Below are 16,623 nucleotides of genomic sequence, written 5' to 3'. Positions count from 1 at the left end.
CGGGACAGCTGGTCAGTGAATCCTCATAACATTAAAGATATTTATTTGTAGGAATTTTCAGACATCACTCCATAACCCATCTGTGTGTGTGTGTGTGTGTGTGTGTGTGTGTGTGTGTGTGTGTGTGTGTGTGTGTGTGTGTGTGTGTGTGTGTGTGTGTGTGTGTGTGTGTGTGTGTGTGTGTGTGTGTGTGTGTGTGTGTGTCAGATTGCCCCAGCCAAGAGCCCAGAGGATAATGAGAGGATGGTTATCATTACTGGAATCCCAGAGGCTCAGTTTAAGGTAAAAACACAATGAATATGTGAATGAATATGCATTAAAATTAAATGATTTAACGCTGAAATTGTATGCAACCATTGTGATAAACATTTGCGACTTAAAATGACTATTTAATTGTCCTATGTTATAGTAAACAGCAGTGAATCACTGTGTCTCCATTTTTCCCAGTCTCTCCTTGCCTCATTCCCTCCTCTGTATTCCAGGCCCAAGGTCGGATATTTGGGAAGCTGAAAGAGGAGAACTTCTTCTCAGGGAAGGAAGAGGTCAAATTGGAGACACACATCAAGGTTCCTTCAACTGCAGCTGGGAGGGTCATCGGTAAAGGCGGCAAGACTGTGAGTTGATGAACTGAACTGAATCATGGGAACGAGGAAAAATACCACCTGCTTTGCTTGATTTCATTAAAGAGTGTTTCACTTTACCTTCATTTGTCAGTGAGGCTGGGGGTGAAATTCAAAGCAAGATAATGATCTCTCTTTTTTTTTTTAAGGTAAACGAGCTGCAGAACCTTACGAGTGCTGAGGTCATCGTACCGCGGGACCAAACTCCAGACGAGAATGACGAGGTCTTTGTGAAAATCAGCGGGCATTTCTTTGCCAGCCAGGTACGCAGAACAAGGATTAAGGGCGCACTCACACTGTCATTCCGCACCGGGCCAAAATCGGTTTTTCGGGTCAAGCCTAGTACATTTGACCAGTGTGAGTGCAAGCGCTCCGCGCATAACTGCGGCCAGCTGGCCGTCCACGGCCCGTCTGAGAGAGGTGGGCTTTTGTAGAGCGCGTTTGCACATGTACGAGCATGAGCGTGCGCACGTGTACGAGCACGAGGCCTACGACGGTTCTGACGTAATTTATGTGCGCCTGTTCGGACATGTAAATAGAAGGACGGACCATGCGCGGACATTTAACAACAACAACAATGGCGGCGAAAGGTTCACGTTGGTTTGATGCGGAGGTGGAGTGTTTACTGCAGATTTGGTCGGATGAAAATATTCAAAAACAGTCGACAAGACGCACAAAACTCTGAGGTCTATGGAAAGATTTGTAAACAAAGCGACGCGTCGCGATGACGTCAATCAATGCGTGTGACATGTTACGCCGTGATGACGTATGGACAGCAAGAAGCATTTGCGCGAGGCCCAGGCAGTGTGAGTACAAACGGGCTGGCCAGCGGGGGGAGAGGGAGAAGGGGACAAGTACCCTAAAGCCCGGGGCGCGGTGCGGTAGGACAGTGTGAGTGCGCCCTAAGACCCTGAGCTGTCACTCATTTGGGATGATTTGTTTGAATGTCAAATGAGTAAGTGTCACAAATGAAGTGCAAAAGGCCCCCGGATCATGCGATCTACAACAAACAGAGGAATGCAAAGCCCTGCATGTGTTAATGGTAGTTAATTCTGATGATGCTCAAGAATGTGAGTTTAGCTCCAAGAGACCTTATTCGCAGAGTTATGTGCGATGTAGTCTCTATAAACATAATCTGCAGGATCTGTAGGCAACCGGACAAGATGTTGTAGAGAGAGTTGTAGTCTGAGTAGTATTTACCAATCACGTTTGAGCAGGCCGTGGTTGCATGCAGGTCAACAGTTGCATTGACCTTATATGAACAAGTAACCAAGATTTATCCAGTGTGGCTGACTAGATCACCTTTCTGTGTGTTATTTTCACACGTACACACATTGTCACAATTAACACCTTCTCCTGCGTGTGATGTCTCTCCGACAGACTGCACAGAGGAAGATTCGGGAGATCATTCAGCAGGTCAAACAGCAGGAACAGAAGCACCAGCAGTGCGCCGCCGTGTCACCGCACTTCTCCAAGTGACCAGCGGCGTGGTTCCAGCGGGCGCCAGCCAATGAATGTAGCCCTCCAAAATGGACAGAGACCTACCCAGACAAAGGCCAGGGCCAAGGGGGACATGCAGGGCAGACCAGCAGCACCGGGATCAAAACCAAAGAACTTCATGAGGGGGGAAACAAGTGAGAGCCCAAGGCTGAGGGCATTGTGTGCACTGCCAGCCCTGTGAGAGCGATAGATTGATAGAAACTGTACTGATGTAATATAATTAAAAAGACCAAAAAAAAAAATCTACAAGAAAGGTGGAAATGGCAGAGAATTTGGGAACTGTTGTCTTCACAGTTAAAAAGGTAATGGAAATAGTATGTTGCCCTGCATAACGTTATCTCTTTAGTTGGACTAACATAGGCCTAACAAACTGATAAAACAACTGTATTAAGTGGAGCATATACAAGGCATTGTGATTGATATTTTGGGTTAGATTGAGAGCAAGTGACAATGGGCACATGCTTTCATAAGAGTTTGAGATATTCAGATTGCAAGATTACATGTCCTTAGCAGTATTAACACAGAGTAGAACAGTATATTGATTCACGCTGAGAGTATGCACTGTTGTTTCCTATCAAAATGACAGTACAACCTGGTGTAGTTTTTTAATGTTTGCTTGTTCCAGAGATTGATTGGGCTGTGGCAGCCACGTAAAGCAGCCCTCCTTGTTTGTTAACATCATAGGTCACTGAAATCAAAAAGAAAACCCCTATAAGTAAATGCGGTGAATGGTTCTGAGTCCTTGTAACAAGCCTGTGTGTGTGCCAACACAAAAGATAACGTCCCTTTGAAATGTCTCTCACCGGTCATATCTGATGCTTTACTTCTTTTTTTGTTTCTTCCTTTTCTGTTTATTTCTGCTTCACTTTCTCATCACTCTCTCTCATCTGGCGTGTTTTTTTAATAGGATAAACATGTGTCTTCAAGAAACCCTTTTTTGCCCCCGTAGCCTTTTGATAACATTGAACTGACTGATTTTTTTTTTTAGACCAGTAAATTGGTATCTCTCTCCCGTGCTGTACAGTAGACTATATCTACAGTTGTGCTTGTCCTGATATTAATTTAAAAAAGTCAAAAGGATGTCTCCAAAGGCATCCTCCTCAATGATCAGAGAAAAAATTGACATCTTAAAAAAAAAGAAGAAAATTGGTGCACCTTTGCTTGTCGTATTGAATGTGCACGGCCTCACGCTCGGCCTTATGGGGACGTCACGAGGGCCGACGCAATGTCAGCTGAGGGCCCAGAGAGGGGACTTGGGTTTAAGGGAGGGTAAAAACTTGTGGTGTGTGTAGTGGCAGTGAGGAAAAGGTTTTTGGGTTAGAAGGTGGAGGTGGGGGGTGGCTATGGTTATGGGGAGGCACTGCATGACCTGTGGTACACACACATCCGCAAACGTGACCGCAGCCGCCACGTTTGGCTTTAACCCTCTTTTGTCAGGGAGCTTCTCAAACGGCATGACAGCTGTGAATGTACGATATGCAGGATTCTTAGAAATATCACCCCTGCCGTGTCCAGCAGGCACAGACACACAGATTGTTATTCTCACTCTTGCTCTTTTCTTTTTTTTTCTTTTTTATTCTTAGCAAATAAGTGTGCTGCTGGATACGCAGGACCTGGTGTCCCTTTGTGCTTTACTTTGGAGATCATGGAAGCTTGTTGCCTTATTTTGTCACCTTCACCCACCAGCTCCATCTTCCAGACGCAAGGTTATTACTAATACGCACAGCTTCCTCCGTGTGTGTGTGTATGTGTGTGTGTGTGTGTGTGTGCGCGTGTGCGTTCTTGTGTGTGTATATATATATAAAAAGAGAGAGTAATATTTATGAATCTATTTTTTCCTATTTTGTGATGAGAGCTATTGATAAGAAACAAAAAGAAAACACAGTCCTTTTCTTTTTTTTCCACAGTGGGACACTGCCATATTATTTTGAAGGGAAGTGTTTATTTTCTTGAAAACTAGACTATGAATATTAATATAAATAAAAACCTGAAAAAATAGGAGAACAGTAAAGTGAACCACCGCGTGAACTTTGGTCAGGATGTGAACAGTGCGCATGTCAGTATTGTGATCTACCTCAGGCTTCAGGGTACCTCAGTCCAATCTTTCATTTCCCCTTTTCCACATTTTGTATGCCTTGTTAACTGATCATTTTGAGCGTTTTTAATTTTCTTTTTTAATGAAAAAAATAAACAGGAATAAAACAAAGCATCTATAGAAATCTCTAAACTCTTGAGGTCCAGCCGACTAGTGAAACTTTGTAAACCGTAGTCAACTCTGTTGGACTGTCTTTGCCTGGACGCCTACAACCTTTTAATGATACACGTCAAAAGGATTTCCAAGTACATTTGTGCTAGAAAGGAATGAAGAGCAGGATCTAATATAAGGGGTACTTACCTGCCCGAAGTGGTTCTGAATGTGGATGTTGTGTACTGATTTCACCATCAAAGAAAGAAAAAAAGATACAAATCAGTTGATAGAAACAGAAACTAACCAACTGTACCTCCAGGTTTTTTTAGACTTAAAAAGGAAAAAAAAATGTTTATTCACTTGTGAGAAAAAAAATTTTAATTTTTTTTTTAACAACCCAATTCAATCTTACCAGCTCTATTTGATAACAGCATACGCTGGGGTTGATTTGAAGAAAACACAAAGCTGCAAAAATACACTGACAGGACTCTTGAACAAGGTGTAAAAACCCTAGTCTTCTGTGTAGAATGTAGATCAACTCTAGCCGTTGAAATGTCACTGTGTACGACAAGATAACTGTATATCTGTAAACATGTACAATAAGAGTCACACATAAATGCATTGTTTTCTGTCTCTCTATAACACTTATCAGTCTGCACCAGCGTTGTGAGACATGGTGGGAGAAGTTTAGACCGTCACAGCTTCCCTCAAAACTGACCTCTAAACAGTTTTCTCATCAATCTACCGAGTTTTTTTGGTGTTGTTGTTGTGCTGTACATTTCAGAATTACCTCTCAGAATCCAAGGCTGACTTTAGTTACTAAAACCGATGTAGGGCAAAAATAATTAAATAAATGATTGCTATAGCGAAAGTTAGTGTTTGTCTTTGGGGTTCTTTTAACCATTGAGAGCTGTTTTTTACTTTTTCGAGGGCGGATCTTGGTCATTAGATGAGGTGGTGGATCATTTTAGTCCCAGTGAACACAGACTAGCAGTGCTAAAATAAAAATCTATCAAACTCACACAATGCCTGAGGTTGTTTCAGCAAGCCTCCCAACAGCCGGTACAGTACCTCATACTGATGATGATGATGATGATGATGATGATGATGATGATGATGATGATAGAGCTCACCAGACCTATTTCAAATACCCTGACCTTACCCACACAAATGCAGTACGGTGTCTCTACTCCAACGCATGACTCCTGTGGTGGTCTGCTTCACTGTAGTAGAGGGCATGTCACGGATAGAAAGAAAACACAGTAGCACTGGAAATAATAGTTTGTCACTCATGGTTAGGTTGACTATGTAGAGCAGTTTTGAAGTTGAGGCTCTTTTTTTTTTTTCAGACCTCTGTCGCTCTTGTGTTTTTGGCTCTTCACAGTAAGTGCAGGTTTCCCTTCAGCTGGCTTAGTTTCACTGCGGTGTTGTCAGAGCAGAGTGTCCTGGTTGTTGAGACATCTGTAAGCCATCCGCAATCTGAGGCGAAACTTGTCAAGATGATAGTAACCTTTTTTTTAACTTCCAAGGATTGGTGTTTCTAGGTTTTGTGGGGTGTTGCTAGATATTAATATTCAGTACCAGAAAACCACAATTACACATGTGACTGAGGGTGTACTGTGTTGTTAGTCCTACCACATGGTGGTTGAATAGCTTTTTTTCTGTTGATCTGGTTTTCTCGTCATTTACACTGATTTAATTATATAGTCTGGAGCAGTAGCTGCGATTTTTTTTTTGCTTAATATACATTCCCGTTAGATCACTACCAATAATACTAGCTGTTTAATTGTGGTTGAAAAATATCCTAGCTATGGTTTTAAACGGATCTGGGAATCGGGCAAAGAATAAACTTCTCTGTGACATGCAAAGAAGAGGAGGGTTGACAGCAGTCAAATTAAATTTAGATTTGAAAAAAAAGGTGAGAACATCTTGATCTGCCTTTGCAACTGAATAGAAAAAGGGGGCATTCAACAACCATCCTAAAAATAAAGATTAACTGAGAAGGAATTTAGTCTTAAGTCTAGTTAATGTATGCAGATCCACAACAGTGTTTTGTCCTGTCTTGTTGTTCAATGGGAAAACACAAAGCATTGCATGAGACTGTTGTTGGCAATCCAGTATGTACACTTCATATTGCACTAGACTTTCAGTAGAGGTTTTACATGGATCCATTTCTTAACTGCATTTCACCATTTGGGAGATTCCTTTTGTTAAGTCACAACCCTCAAGTCCTACATTTCCCACAGGCCAAAAGGTCCCAAACAGCTCAAGGTAATGGGTGACTGTGGACAGACATGTGATCCACTGATAAATCATCTCTTGGATCCATGCCTTCCTGCTAACAGCCATGCTGTTGTTTTGAGTTGTGAGTGAACTGTATTGCTGAGCAACCTGGATCTGAGCAATAAAGAATATTTAAAAAAAAAAAAAAGAAGCTGTTTTTTTTTCATGTTTACTGTTTTATTATTTCAATATTTTTCACCTTTGAAATAAAAATAGGTGTCAAATCATTTGTGATCTGATGCACATGACATTTGTGTTACATTAAAATAAGTCTTTGAAGAAACAGAAAGCTGACATAACATTTTAACCCACATGAAAAAAGCGTTATAAATAAAACTTGGACCAGTACTGTACAAAAGACACACAGACTGGGAAAAGTGGCAGCAAAGAGAATCAATAATAAGGCTTGATTTAACAGAGGCCTTCCACTTCCTGAATTACCTGCACACTCATTTTCACATGAGTCTATAGCTGATTAAATATGACATTTAGTCACAAAAGTGACTGTTATGATGCAATTCAATTGGTTAGTCAAAAATACTGAGGCCAAAATTGCACAATTTGAAAATCATTGAGCTTAAACAGTTTAAAAATAGTACAAATCACCCAACACTATTACAATTTATACTGAAATTGCAAAATGTGATTGTCAAAACAGAAAAATACATCTTGTTCTAGAATTTATGCTGCAGCCATTATACCCATTTCAGTTAGAAATACAATAATTTGCTCAAAAACAAAAACCAAAACCCAACAATCATATGCACCATCCAGCCACAAAAGCACGGGGTGGACTGTTAACTTTTCCACAAGTCAATGTTGGAGGTAGACGTTTGTGTCTATCACAGCATGACAGGCACTTGAAACACTAGCTGATGACATTGAAGCAGTACTCTTACTATTATAATAAAAGTGCAAGAGCAAAGTCTCCTTAAAATCCTTCCCTCTTTTCATACAATTACTGTACATTCATCTATATACATACTGTATACTGAACATACTGTGCCCATGGAAGCTGTGGCACAGAAACACTTGGTGACACATGTTACTTGGCATCAAATCCTACAGTGCTGCCAGTCTTAATTTTCTTAAAGCCATCCATCTCCCGAAAAGTAGAGGGCTCCAGATAAAAGAAACCTTTACACAAGTTTTTCTGAAGAGTCACCACTTTGAATACATTCACTCTTGAGGCCAGAGGACATCAAAGTACCAAGGAACAAACTCATTCCCAGAAGAAATCACTGGACCTTCTTATCTGTGATGAGCCCGTTCTGTGATTGTACATCGAGTTTGAGACGCTTCTGACTGAAGCGGCGGATGAGGGCGCCAGGCAGCAGAGCCATGCAGGCAATGGCGAGCAGCTGCAGCAGCCTCTCCCAGGAGAATAGGTCATCGAGCGACGCCACCTCAGACAGCATGACGCCCGTCTGGACACAGATGAAGTTGTACGGCAAGAGGCCTTTATGTGCAGTGTTGAGAGAAATGATCAATGAGTACTTTAAAAGGGACATATCATGATGATATTCAGGTTCATATTTGTATTTTGGGTTTCTACTAGAGCATATTTACATGCTTTAATGATAAAAAAATACAAAATTTTTCCTCATATGGTCTGTCTGAATATACCTGTATTCACCCTTGTAGTAACATAACTCCTGCATAAGCTGTACTCCTTACTTTCATCTCCTCTGAAAGCCTCCTCTCTCCTCGACTACGCTGAACGCATTTAAGCAAATGAGACATCCTTTAACACGGCGGGTCGCGATTTACTGGTCACGGGATTGAGGATAGAGGAGCCGAGGAGGGATATTGAGATGAACCCTGTGTCCTTTAACGGCACTGTAGCAGCACTTTGTACCTTTATATTGTACATATATATACGTATATGTATATATATATACACACATATATTGTACGGCAGATTTAAAAAGGCACAGTTTCTGAATACAGGCTGTGTGCAATTCTCTGTGAATTGAGTGTTAAGATAGAAGACATGGAATTATCACTTACAGTACAATATGAATCACTGTAAGTTTGAAGCCACATGCTAAAAACTAATAATCTCTGGTTTGAATCTTTGTTCATTGTCCCCTTTTAGAGGGACAAATATAATTGGTATGTAAAATAATGACCATTCAAGTGGCCTTTAGGTGTTAGATTTGGGTGAATATGAAGTCCTTCTATTTTATTGTTTTATATTTATCTGGAGGGAAATCATGAATGTAAAGTGGTAGGTGCATTACGCTTCTCCAAAACTAAGATTTGATTTGACTTTCAATTTTCTGGAAAGCGGGAGGACTTCCCAGTTCTGTTGTTTCTCTGTCATCTCTAACTCTGGCAGTGGCCTTGTGTGCATCATCACATCGGTTACTGACAATAAGGTGATCCGTGTGTGCTTACCAATGAAGACTGAGCAGAAGAAGAAGGTGATGGGGATGTCGACAATAGGAGCAGACATGTTCAGAAACCAGTTGGGAGTCATGGGGAAAAATCTCAGGAAGAGCAGAAAGAAGAACAAACAGTCCTGGTTATCCTCAACCTGTGAGTTAAAGATAAGACGTTAAAAACGAGGACATGTTAGAATATATGAAGGGACAGAGATGCGTGTTTCTGGTTTTTGATACTGTAATTTAAAAAAACATGTGTAAGTAGAGCTCTCATGTAACAAACAGCAGACAAATTAATCATCAGTGTGTAGTATCGCATGGGATGTTTATGATTAACAGTTTAATTATTATCATTAGAGCTGTGTTTTAGCTGTGTGTCCGTGTCAGCAGTGTCATTTTCTCTCTATGTAGACACTTAAACTTGTTATCAAATATATTTCTTTACTAACAGCTTCAATATGAGTTTCCTTTAATGAGTTGTTTATGTGGTGTCACCGATTTACCTTCCTCTGTAGCATGGAGACTTTATCGGGGAAGAGGTTAACGATGTAGCACTTTCCGAAGGCCTGGGACAGGAGGTAGCACATGGTGGAGCCCACGGTGGTGAGCACAGAGGCAAGCAGCAGTCCTTGATACGGTCCGAAAATAGCTCCTGCTAAAATGTTCTTCAACACAACGACAAGCAGAGAGGGCCATTATAAATATGTGTAATGAGAAGAAAGATTCTGTTTATAACTGAATTAATATACATAAATGTTGTGTAAATGTATATATTACTATTTATGTAAGTTCCGCTGATTGTCACTGATGTGGTGTGAGGAATGTCATAGTGTGATGGCAATGGACAGGAATGTGGACAGCTCTGATCGACAGTAACCGTAGTGTAAGATGCTGGGTGTCACTTTAACCAGCAGGGGGTGTGTGGTTCAGCTTATATATATTTGTTTGTTTCCCAGCCTTACTTATGACTTAAAAGTTTCATTGCTTTTTCATGTAAAAAACATTGTGTCAAATAAATCACTGTGATCGTATTTTAAACATCCATAGTTTTTTTCCCCTTGTTCAGAATGCCTACCTTTCCAGCATCAGTACAGAATAGAGAACTATTTTTGACCTTACCAGGAACGATGATCCAGGAATGGCAAAGGACTGTTTGTAGAGATATGCACTGCAGAAGAGTAGCAGGACATATCCGCTGTGCTCTGTCTTGTAGAACTGCAGGAGCTCAGCCAGATCCCTCAGCTCTTCCAAGTTTGAAGGGAACTTTAACCTGCGAGAACGTCCACACTCAAGTTATAGTCCGGCCATTTGTTCTTTCATGAACAAACAAGAATGGGTTGGTAACCTCACATACATGCGCACACACACACAAAAGATCAATTACCTTTTATGATTTGCTTCGTTTATGAGCAAAATAAGGGGACCCTTGTCTACACTTATAACAGGTAATCTAGTTGTCTAGTAGCAGTTCAATTCAGGTAAACAACTGTGTAAAGTAGCCAATATTAATAATTCACAGTGATGGGAATATTAAGCGCTACAGCATGACATTCGGAATGATGGCCCAGTTGTGTATCACTGTATTCCTGGTTGTGGTGTGTGTGTGTGTGTATGTGTGTGTGTGTGTGTGTGTGTGTGTGTGTGTGTGTGAGAGAGAGAGAGAGAGAGCGAGTGAAAGAGAGTGTCTAAAACGTAAAACATTCATTAATTTATTTCAACAACTCTGTAATCTTTGATTTCAAAAAGCTGAATGAGTTCTCCAAATCAAATAAACACTCCCTAAAAACAAAACAAAAAACAAATCTGGCTGCCCAATATGTATCAAGATGCCACAGCCACACACACACACACACACACACACACACACACACACACACACACACACACACACACACACACACACACACACACACACACACACACACACACACACACACACACACACACACACACACACACACACACACACACACACACACAGTAAAGCCCGTTGGAATTGAACTGTGTGTGTATGTATGAAAGAGAGCATGCTAGCATTAACCTAGCGTAAGTAATCGTAACGTTGCATTCAAATACCTCTTTAAATATTGCAGAAAATACTTGTAAAACTATATTCCCTCTCTAAAAGCTAACTTAGTAGACACGCTGCTGTCAGTCACCTGCCGGGCTCCTCTTCGTGTCTGTCGGTCGGCTGGTCGGACTCCACATTTTGTGCCTCGGTAGCTGGACGAGGAGGTCGCCGCGGCGCCGAAGGAAGGTACAGGGACAGAGAGTAAAGGTACAGGCTGGCTGCGACAACAACAGCGACTAGTCCGACAAGTGAGCGCATCTTCCTCACAGGGCGAACACAACTTCAGCTCCTGGATATCAGCGTGAACCGAGACAAACAACGACCAACCGTTGTTGTTGTTGTTGTTGTTGTTGTTGTTTCTTCTTCTTCTTCTTCTTCTTCTTCTTCTGCTGCTTCTTCTTCTTCTTCTGCTGCTGCTGCTGCTGCTTCTTCTTCTTCTGCTGCTGCTGCTGCTTCTCCTTCTTCTGCTTCTTCTTCTGCTTCTTCTTCTGCTGCTTCTTCTTCTACTGCTGCTTCTTCTTCTTCTTCTGCTGCTGCTGCTCCTGCTGCTGCTGCTCCTGCTGCTGCTGCTGCCATAGACATATAAAGAGTAGACGCCTCATCGAACGTTGGGCCTATTGGCGCTGACGAGCGGTGGGGCCGCCATCTTGGACCGGTCGCCCGCTCCACTCAGTGTAAGGACAGGACACGGTTCGGCGTATTTTAATATTCATAGTGGGATAAACAGTAATAGAATATTCTGATATATGATATATGTGATGTATAATAGGTGTTTTACAAACACTATAAATACAAACACAACAATAGAAATCATTTATAGAGTATTAATAGGCTATATTTCATACATGAATACATAAATCTCTCTCTCACACACTCTCTCTCTTTCTTTCTCTCTCTCACACACACACACACATAACCATCCATAACCAGACCCTTTCTCCAACTGTGTGGACGAGAGAAGTGACTATTTGATGGGATAGGTGTGTTAATGAGGAAGACTCTGGTGAAGGACGTTATTACAATCAGTAAGTGTGGATAATGAGAAAGTCTGTGCCACCTGTGTAAAACTCGCTGGTCACTGTTATACCAGTGTAAAGTGAATATATTAATAGTTGTTATTTTGTAGCCTGTGTTCCTGTGTGTCGTCATCATCAGCCTGTGATGTGTGTGCTAGTGGTGATTGTTTGTGGTTGTCGTGGTGACGGGGCCGGTCAGTAAAGTGGAGTGTAAACATAAACATAAACATAAAGTACCTGTTTTCCGAACCCTCATTGTACCCCAGTAATATTGATTTGATTTCTACAGTAGCATTCTTGTGTCAGTTGTAATCTCAGTGAGTTCGTTCATAGCCGGGGAAACACGGGGACCGTGGACAGAAATACAGCCTACAGTAATATTCTATTCACTAAATACAACCAACAGTAATGTTCAGTGTGACCTGTGAAGAGTCCGGTTCTGGATTAGAGCAGGAACACGCTGCACGGTGCTCTGGCATCTTGTTCCTTCTGCTGCTCAACTCAGAGGCCCAACGAGTCACTAAAGAACTGATCTGGTAGAATGACCGGTCCAAGATGGCGGTCGCTATTCTCGCGGCCCAACGTTCGATGCGGCGTCTACTCTTTTTATGTCTATGGCTGCTGCTGCTTCATCTTCTTCTGCTGCTGCTGCTGCTTCTTCTTCTTGTTCTTCTTCTTCTTCTGGTACTGCAGCGTTGGGGTTTTACGGCATAGACATATAAAGAGTAGATGCCGCATCGAACGTTGGGCCGCGAGAAATGCGGCCGCCGTCTTGGATCGGTCATTCTCCCAGATCAGTTCTATGAATGACTCGTTGAGCCTCTGAGTTGAGCAGCAGAAGGAACAAGATGCCAGAGCACTGTGCAACGTATTCCTGCTCTAATCTAATATTACAATATTACAATTCATAATCAGTACGGTACAGTACAATTTTAAACAATTATATATAAATCCATGCATTTTTGAATGTTATAGTGAGTCCCTCAGGCTGTGGCAGGTAGATACATATTTAGCTGCCAGAGGAGCTGCTGTCCCTTATTTTATTATTATTATTATCTTGTCACAGTAGAGGCGTGGAGATTAGCCTCTGTGGGAATGTTAGTTAATTTACCCCCCGGCCAGATGTGTGTGCGCAAGCCTGTGTAGATATGAAAGGAGAAGCAGGGAGGAGAGGGGTTGTCGTACATGTGGTCTAGTGTAAATGGATTGCATATCCAGCAGTAGGTCAGCGGAGGACGTGCTGTGGTTTCATGAGAGGAAGACACTTCAGAGACAGTTAATCTCAGGTCACCTCAGATATTCTCAGTTTTGTTTTTTTAAATATTGAACATGACATTGAGATGAATTATGAGATAATTTTTCATGTCATGTCACTTTTTTTTTAAAGTTTAGACTATCAAAGGAGAAGTGACAGAATCTGACCAATATCCTTTGCTGTTAAACTGTTTCATCAAACAGGAGCAACATGATGTGGGGTTTATTATAAAGAATGAATCAGAGATTTAACATGTGTTTCCACTCTGTGCCCGATATTCTCACAGCTGAACAAAATGTTCCACACATTTTTACTTGGTTCTCCACATCTCCACTTAAAGCAGGACGAACGTCACATGTTTGTAAACCAGAGCTGATGAGTCCAGGCTTTTTTAGTTCAGTTGTACCACAGAAGTTGAAACAGTCTGAAAAGAAAAAATCATACATTTATTTAACTAAGGAAAAATCTTAAATGGTTTGTATAATTTAAAATGGATATTACTGAACTATGCCCCGTGTTTTTGTTTGCACATTAAATACAATTACTACATAATTAAAATATGTTATAAAGAAGACATTCACATAATTAGACCTTGCCTAAAAACAAAGGACACAGTCATTTTAGATACTATACAAAGTACTCCTACAACATCACTTTCTTTACCAATTAGAGCTACACTCAAATTGGTAACTGTGCAAGAACAAAACAGTGTGAAAATGATCGATTTAACAAAATTTTATATATATTTTTATACCACACACACTCGCTCAAATGTGGACCCTCCCTCTCCTCTCCACTACCATGACTATTCGACTGGCAGAGCATGGATCATTTCTGAATATTTATTAACATATAGGGTTCGGCTCTTGCTTTTTTTTTAGTGCTTTAAATGAAAGTGTGTCTGTTTGACTTGTATTTAGATGTGTCCAAAATGTCATCTCTCTCTCTGACCTAATTGTATTGATACTCTTGATTTATATGTATTTTAATTTTCTCTGAGTGTGTGTGTGTGTGTGTGTGTGCGTGCGTGTGTTTGTGTGTGTGTGTGTGAGAGAGAGAGAGAGAAAGAGAGAGAGAGAGTGAGAGAGAGATTTATGTATTCATGTATGAAATATAGCCTATTAATACTCTATAAATGATTTTTCTTGTTGTGTTTATATTTATAGTGTTTGCAAAACACCTATCATACATCACATATATCATATATCAGAATATTCTATTACTGTTAATCCCACTATGAATATTAAAATACGCTGAACCGTGTCCTGTCCTTACACTGAGTGGAGCGGGCGACCGGTCCAAGATGGCGGCCCCACCGCTCGTCAGCGCCAATAGGACCAACGTTCGATGAGGCGTCTACTCTTTATGTCTATGTTTTACGGCAGTTGATGTTGCGTCACTGCCATCTTCTTGAGGTAACGTTAACTACTGTTTACATTAATTTTTTATTTATTTACTGTTTATTTACTGTTTATTTACTTGTTTATTTTTGCTAACGTAAAACTGAAGGGATTATTTATTCGTATATATCAAATACGATTGAGCTGTAGACGCTGTAAGAAAAAAATAAGATGTAGGTGAAATAGGCTAGAATAAATGTATATCTTTTTATAAAGTTATTCATATATTATACGTTATAAATAAATATGCTGGAATTAATTTGTATCTTGTTATAAAGTGGAGATACGTGGCGATTAATGAATTATGAATAAATATGCTGAACTTAACGTATATATTTTATAAAGTAAAGATAAGTGGTGATTAAAACATTATAATTTATAAATAAATATGCTGACGTTAATTTAGATATTTTATAAGGTAAAGATAAGTGATCAATATCATAAATAATAAGCACATATGCTGAAATGAATTTATATATTCTAAAAGATAAGTGTTGATCAATTGATATCATAAATAATAAATACGTATGCTGAAATTAATTTATATTTTTTATAAATTAAATATAAATGGTGATTAATATATTATAAATTATTTTTCATTATATATACTATAAATAATAAAATATTACTAATTATGGAGAAGGGGTAGAATTAAATAAGTTATACTTCTTCACCCTCCTTTTCAAATAAGTGAATTCAACTTTTTAATTATTTTTGTCTGCCTACAATGGTACAATCATTTTTGCTTTATTATTATTATTATTATTATTATTATTATTATTATTATTATTATTATTACATTGTATTCTGTTTTAATTGTATTTACATATTCAAAATAAACATCACAACAACAACAAAATGTAATAATTAATAATCGACTTATACATACCTCGACACATATCTTCTTTTTTTTGTGCAATAACTTAATCCACCACTTAAATAATTTAATTTAATAATAATAATAATTTAATAATAATTTAATCTCACTGCTCACTTTTTAATTTGATCTTATACATTTCCTCTACATTTAAATTATCTGATTAAATTTTCCGGGAATTTTATTCTACCTGTATTCTTACATCTACATATATTTAACTTAGAGTTTATTGTTCACTGTATTTTTTTTAATATACTTTCTGTATTTATTTAGCTAAGAGCTTATTTGTTATCTTATAATTTATTTTTTATACCTCCCTTGTGTTTTTGTAAGCTGCTGGAAACTCAATTTCCTTGCGGGAGTTCATCCCAAAGGATCAATAAAGAGAAGTCTAAGTTAAGTTAACCCTCCTTTTCTCCTAAGGGTCAATTTGACCCCATTTAATGTTTAAAATCTCTAAATAACAACATCTTTTTTTGTTTCTTTGCTTTATATTTATGACCTTTCCTTATTTTATGGGGACAACTCATAAAAAAACAAAAAATTGGCATGATTATATATATTTGTACTTGTGGCATCGGTGTTCCTTTGGGTCAGTTTGATAATCTGGATGATTTAATCATTATTATTATTGTCTATTTAATAATTCAAATATTATATGAGGTCAAATTCTTGCTGCTGTCCTTGATAACGGACGTTACTTTCATTCCAGATATCACAAATAACCCAAAATAGCACTTAAAATAACAGACTTACTTTAAAACACAGACAGAAATCCCTCCATGCAATTTAACATCAGTGATATTTTTCATTTTGTTAAATAAATACATAAAGTACCCGACTTAACTTGAGTCACACATTGATTATGATCATTTTCACATGTTTAAACTGCTACGGTCAAATTGACCCCAAGAATAAATGGTGTTAGTCAAATTTGAGGGCAACAGGAGGGTTAAAGGGAAATACTTTAGGTTGTGCTCGGCTCTATGCCCACGTGGGGGCGGTAATGCTCCGCCATCATCCGCC

At 39.4% G+C, this 16,623-nt stretch overlaps 2 protein-coding genes across 3 annotated transcripts in view; one reads left to right on the top strand and one right to left on the bottom strand.

The window, feature by feature from the left end:
* The window catches only part of igf2bp2a (insulin-like growth factor 2 mRNA binding protein 2a), a 52,252-nt gene extending 45,558 nt beyond the window's left edge, over positions 1-6,694 (top strand). For both annotated transcript variants that reach the window (XM_083922140.1, XM_083922139.1), the window contains exons 13-16: positions 208-282; positions 483-614; positions 770-883; positions 2,001-6,694. In XM_083922140.1, the coding sequence (XP_083778266.1) occupies positions 208-282; positions 483-614; positions 770-883; positions 2,001-2,099 (420 nt within the window). In that variant the 3' untranslated portion in view covers positions 2,100-6,694. The remainder of the gene's footprint in view (positions 1-207; positions 283-482; positions 615-769; positions 884-2,000) is intronic.
* Positions 6,695-6,795: 101 nt separating this feature from the next.
* On the bottom strand, positions 6,796-11,434 carry tmem41aa (transmembrane protein 41aa). Its single transcript, XM_083921289.1, has 5 exons — positions 11,138-11,434; positions 10,098-10,248; positions 9,482-9,643; positions 8,992-9,130; positions 6,796-8,050 (listed from the first exon to the last, which is right to left on the bottom strand). The coding sequence occupies exons 1-5, from the start codon at positions 11,305-11,307 to the stop codon at positions 7,830-7,832; spliced, it is 843 nt and encodes a 280-aa protein (XP_083777415.1). The 5' UTR covers positions 11,308-11,434; the 3' UTR covers positions 6,796-7,829.
* Positions 11,435-16,623: the final 5,189 nt, after the last annotated feature.

Source organism: Echiichthys vipera (assembly GCF_963691815.1).
Source record: "Echiichthys vipera genome assembly, chromosome: 10".
Lineage (NCBI taxonomy): Eukaryota > Metazoa > Chordata > Actinopteri > Perciformes > Trachinidae > Echiichthys > Echiichthys vipera.
Note: the sequence above shows the minus strand (reverse complement) of the source record. Positions and strands in the feature narration are given on the sequence as shown.

Bases quoted from the DNA above. Each gene is read 5' to 3' on its own strand.
- tmem41aa (XM_083921289.1), bottom strand. From the start codon at position 11,307: ATGCGCTCACTTGTCGGACTAGTCGCTGTTGTTGTCGCAGCCAGCCTG. The intron at 9,131-9,481 runs GTAAATCGGTGA...TTTAACTCACAG, and splicing joins TCTCCATGCTACAGAGGAAG to GTTGAGGATAACCAGGACTG. The intron at 8,051-8,991 runs GTAAGCACACAC...CTGCACATAAAG, and splicing joins CTTCTGCTCAGTCTTCATTG to GCCTCTTGCCGTACAACTTC.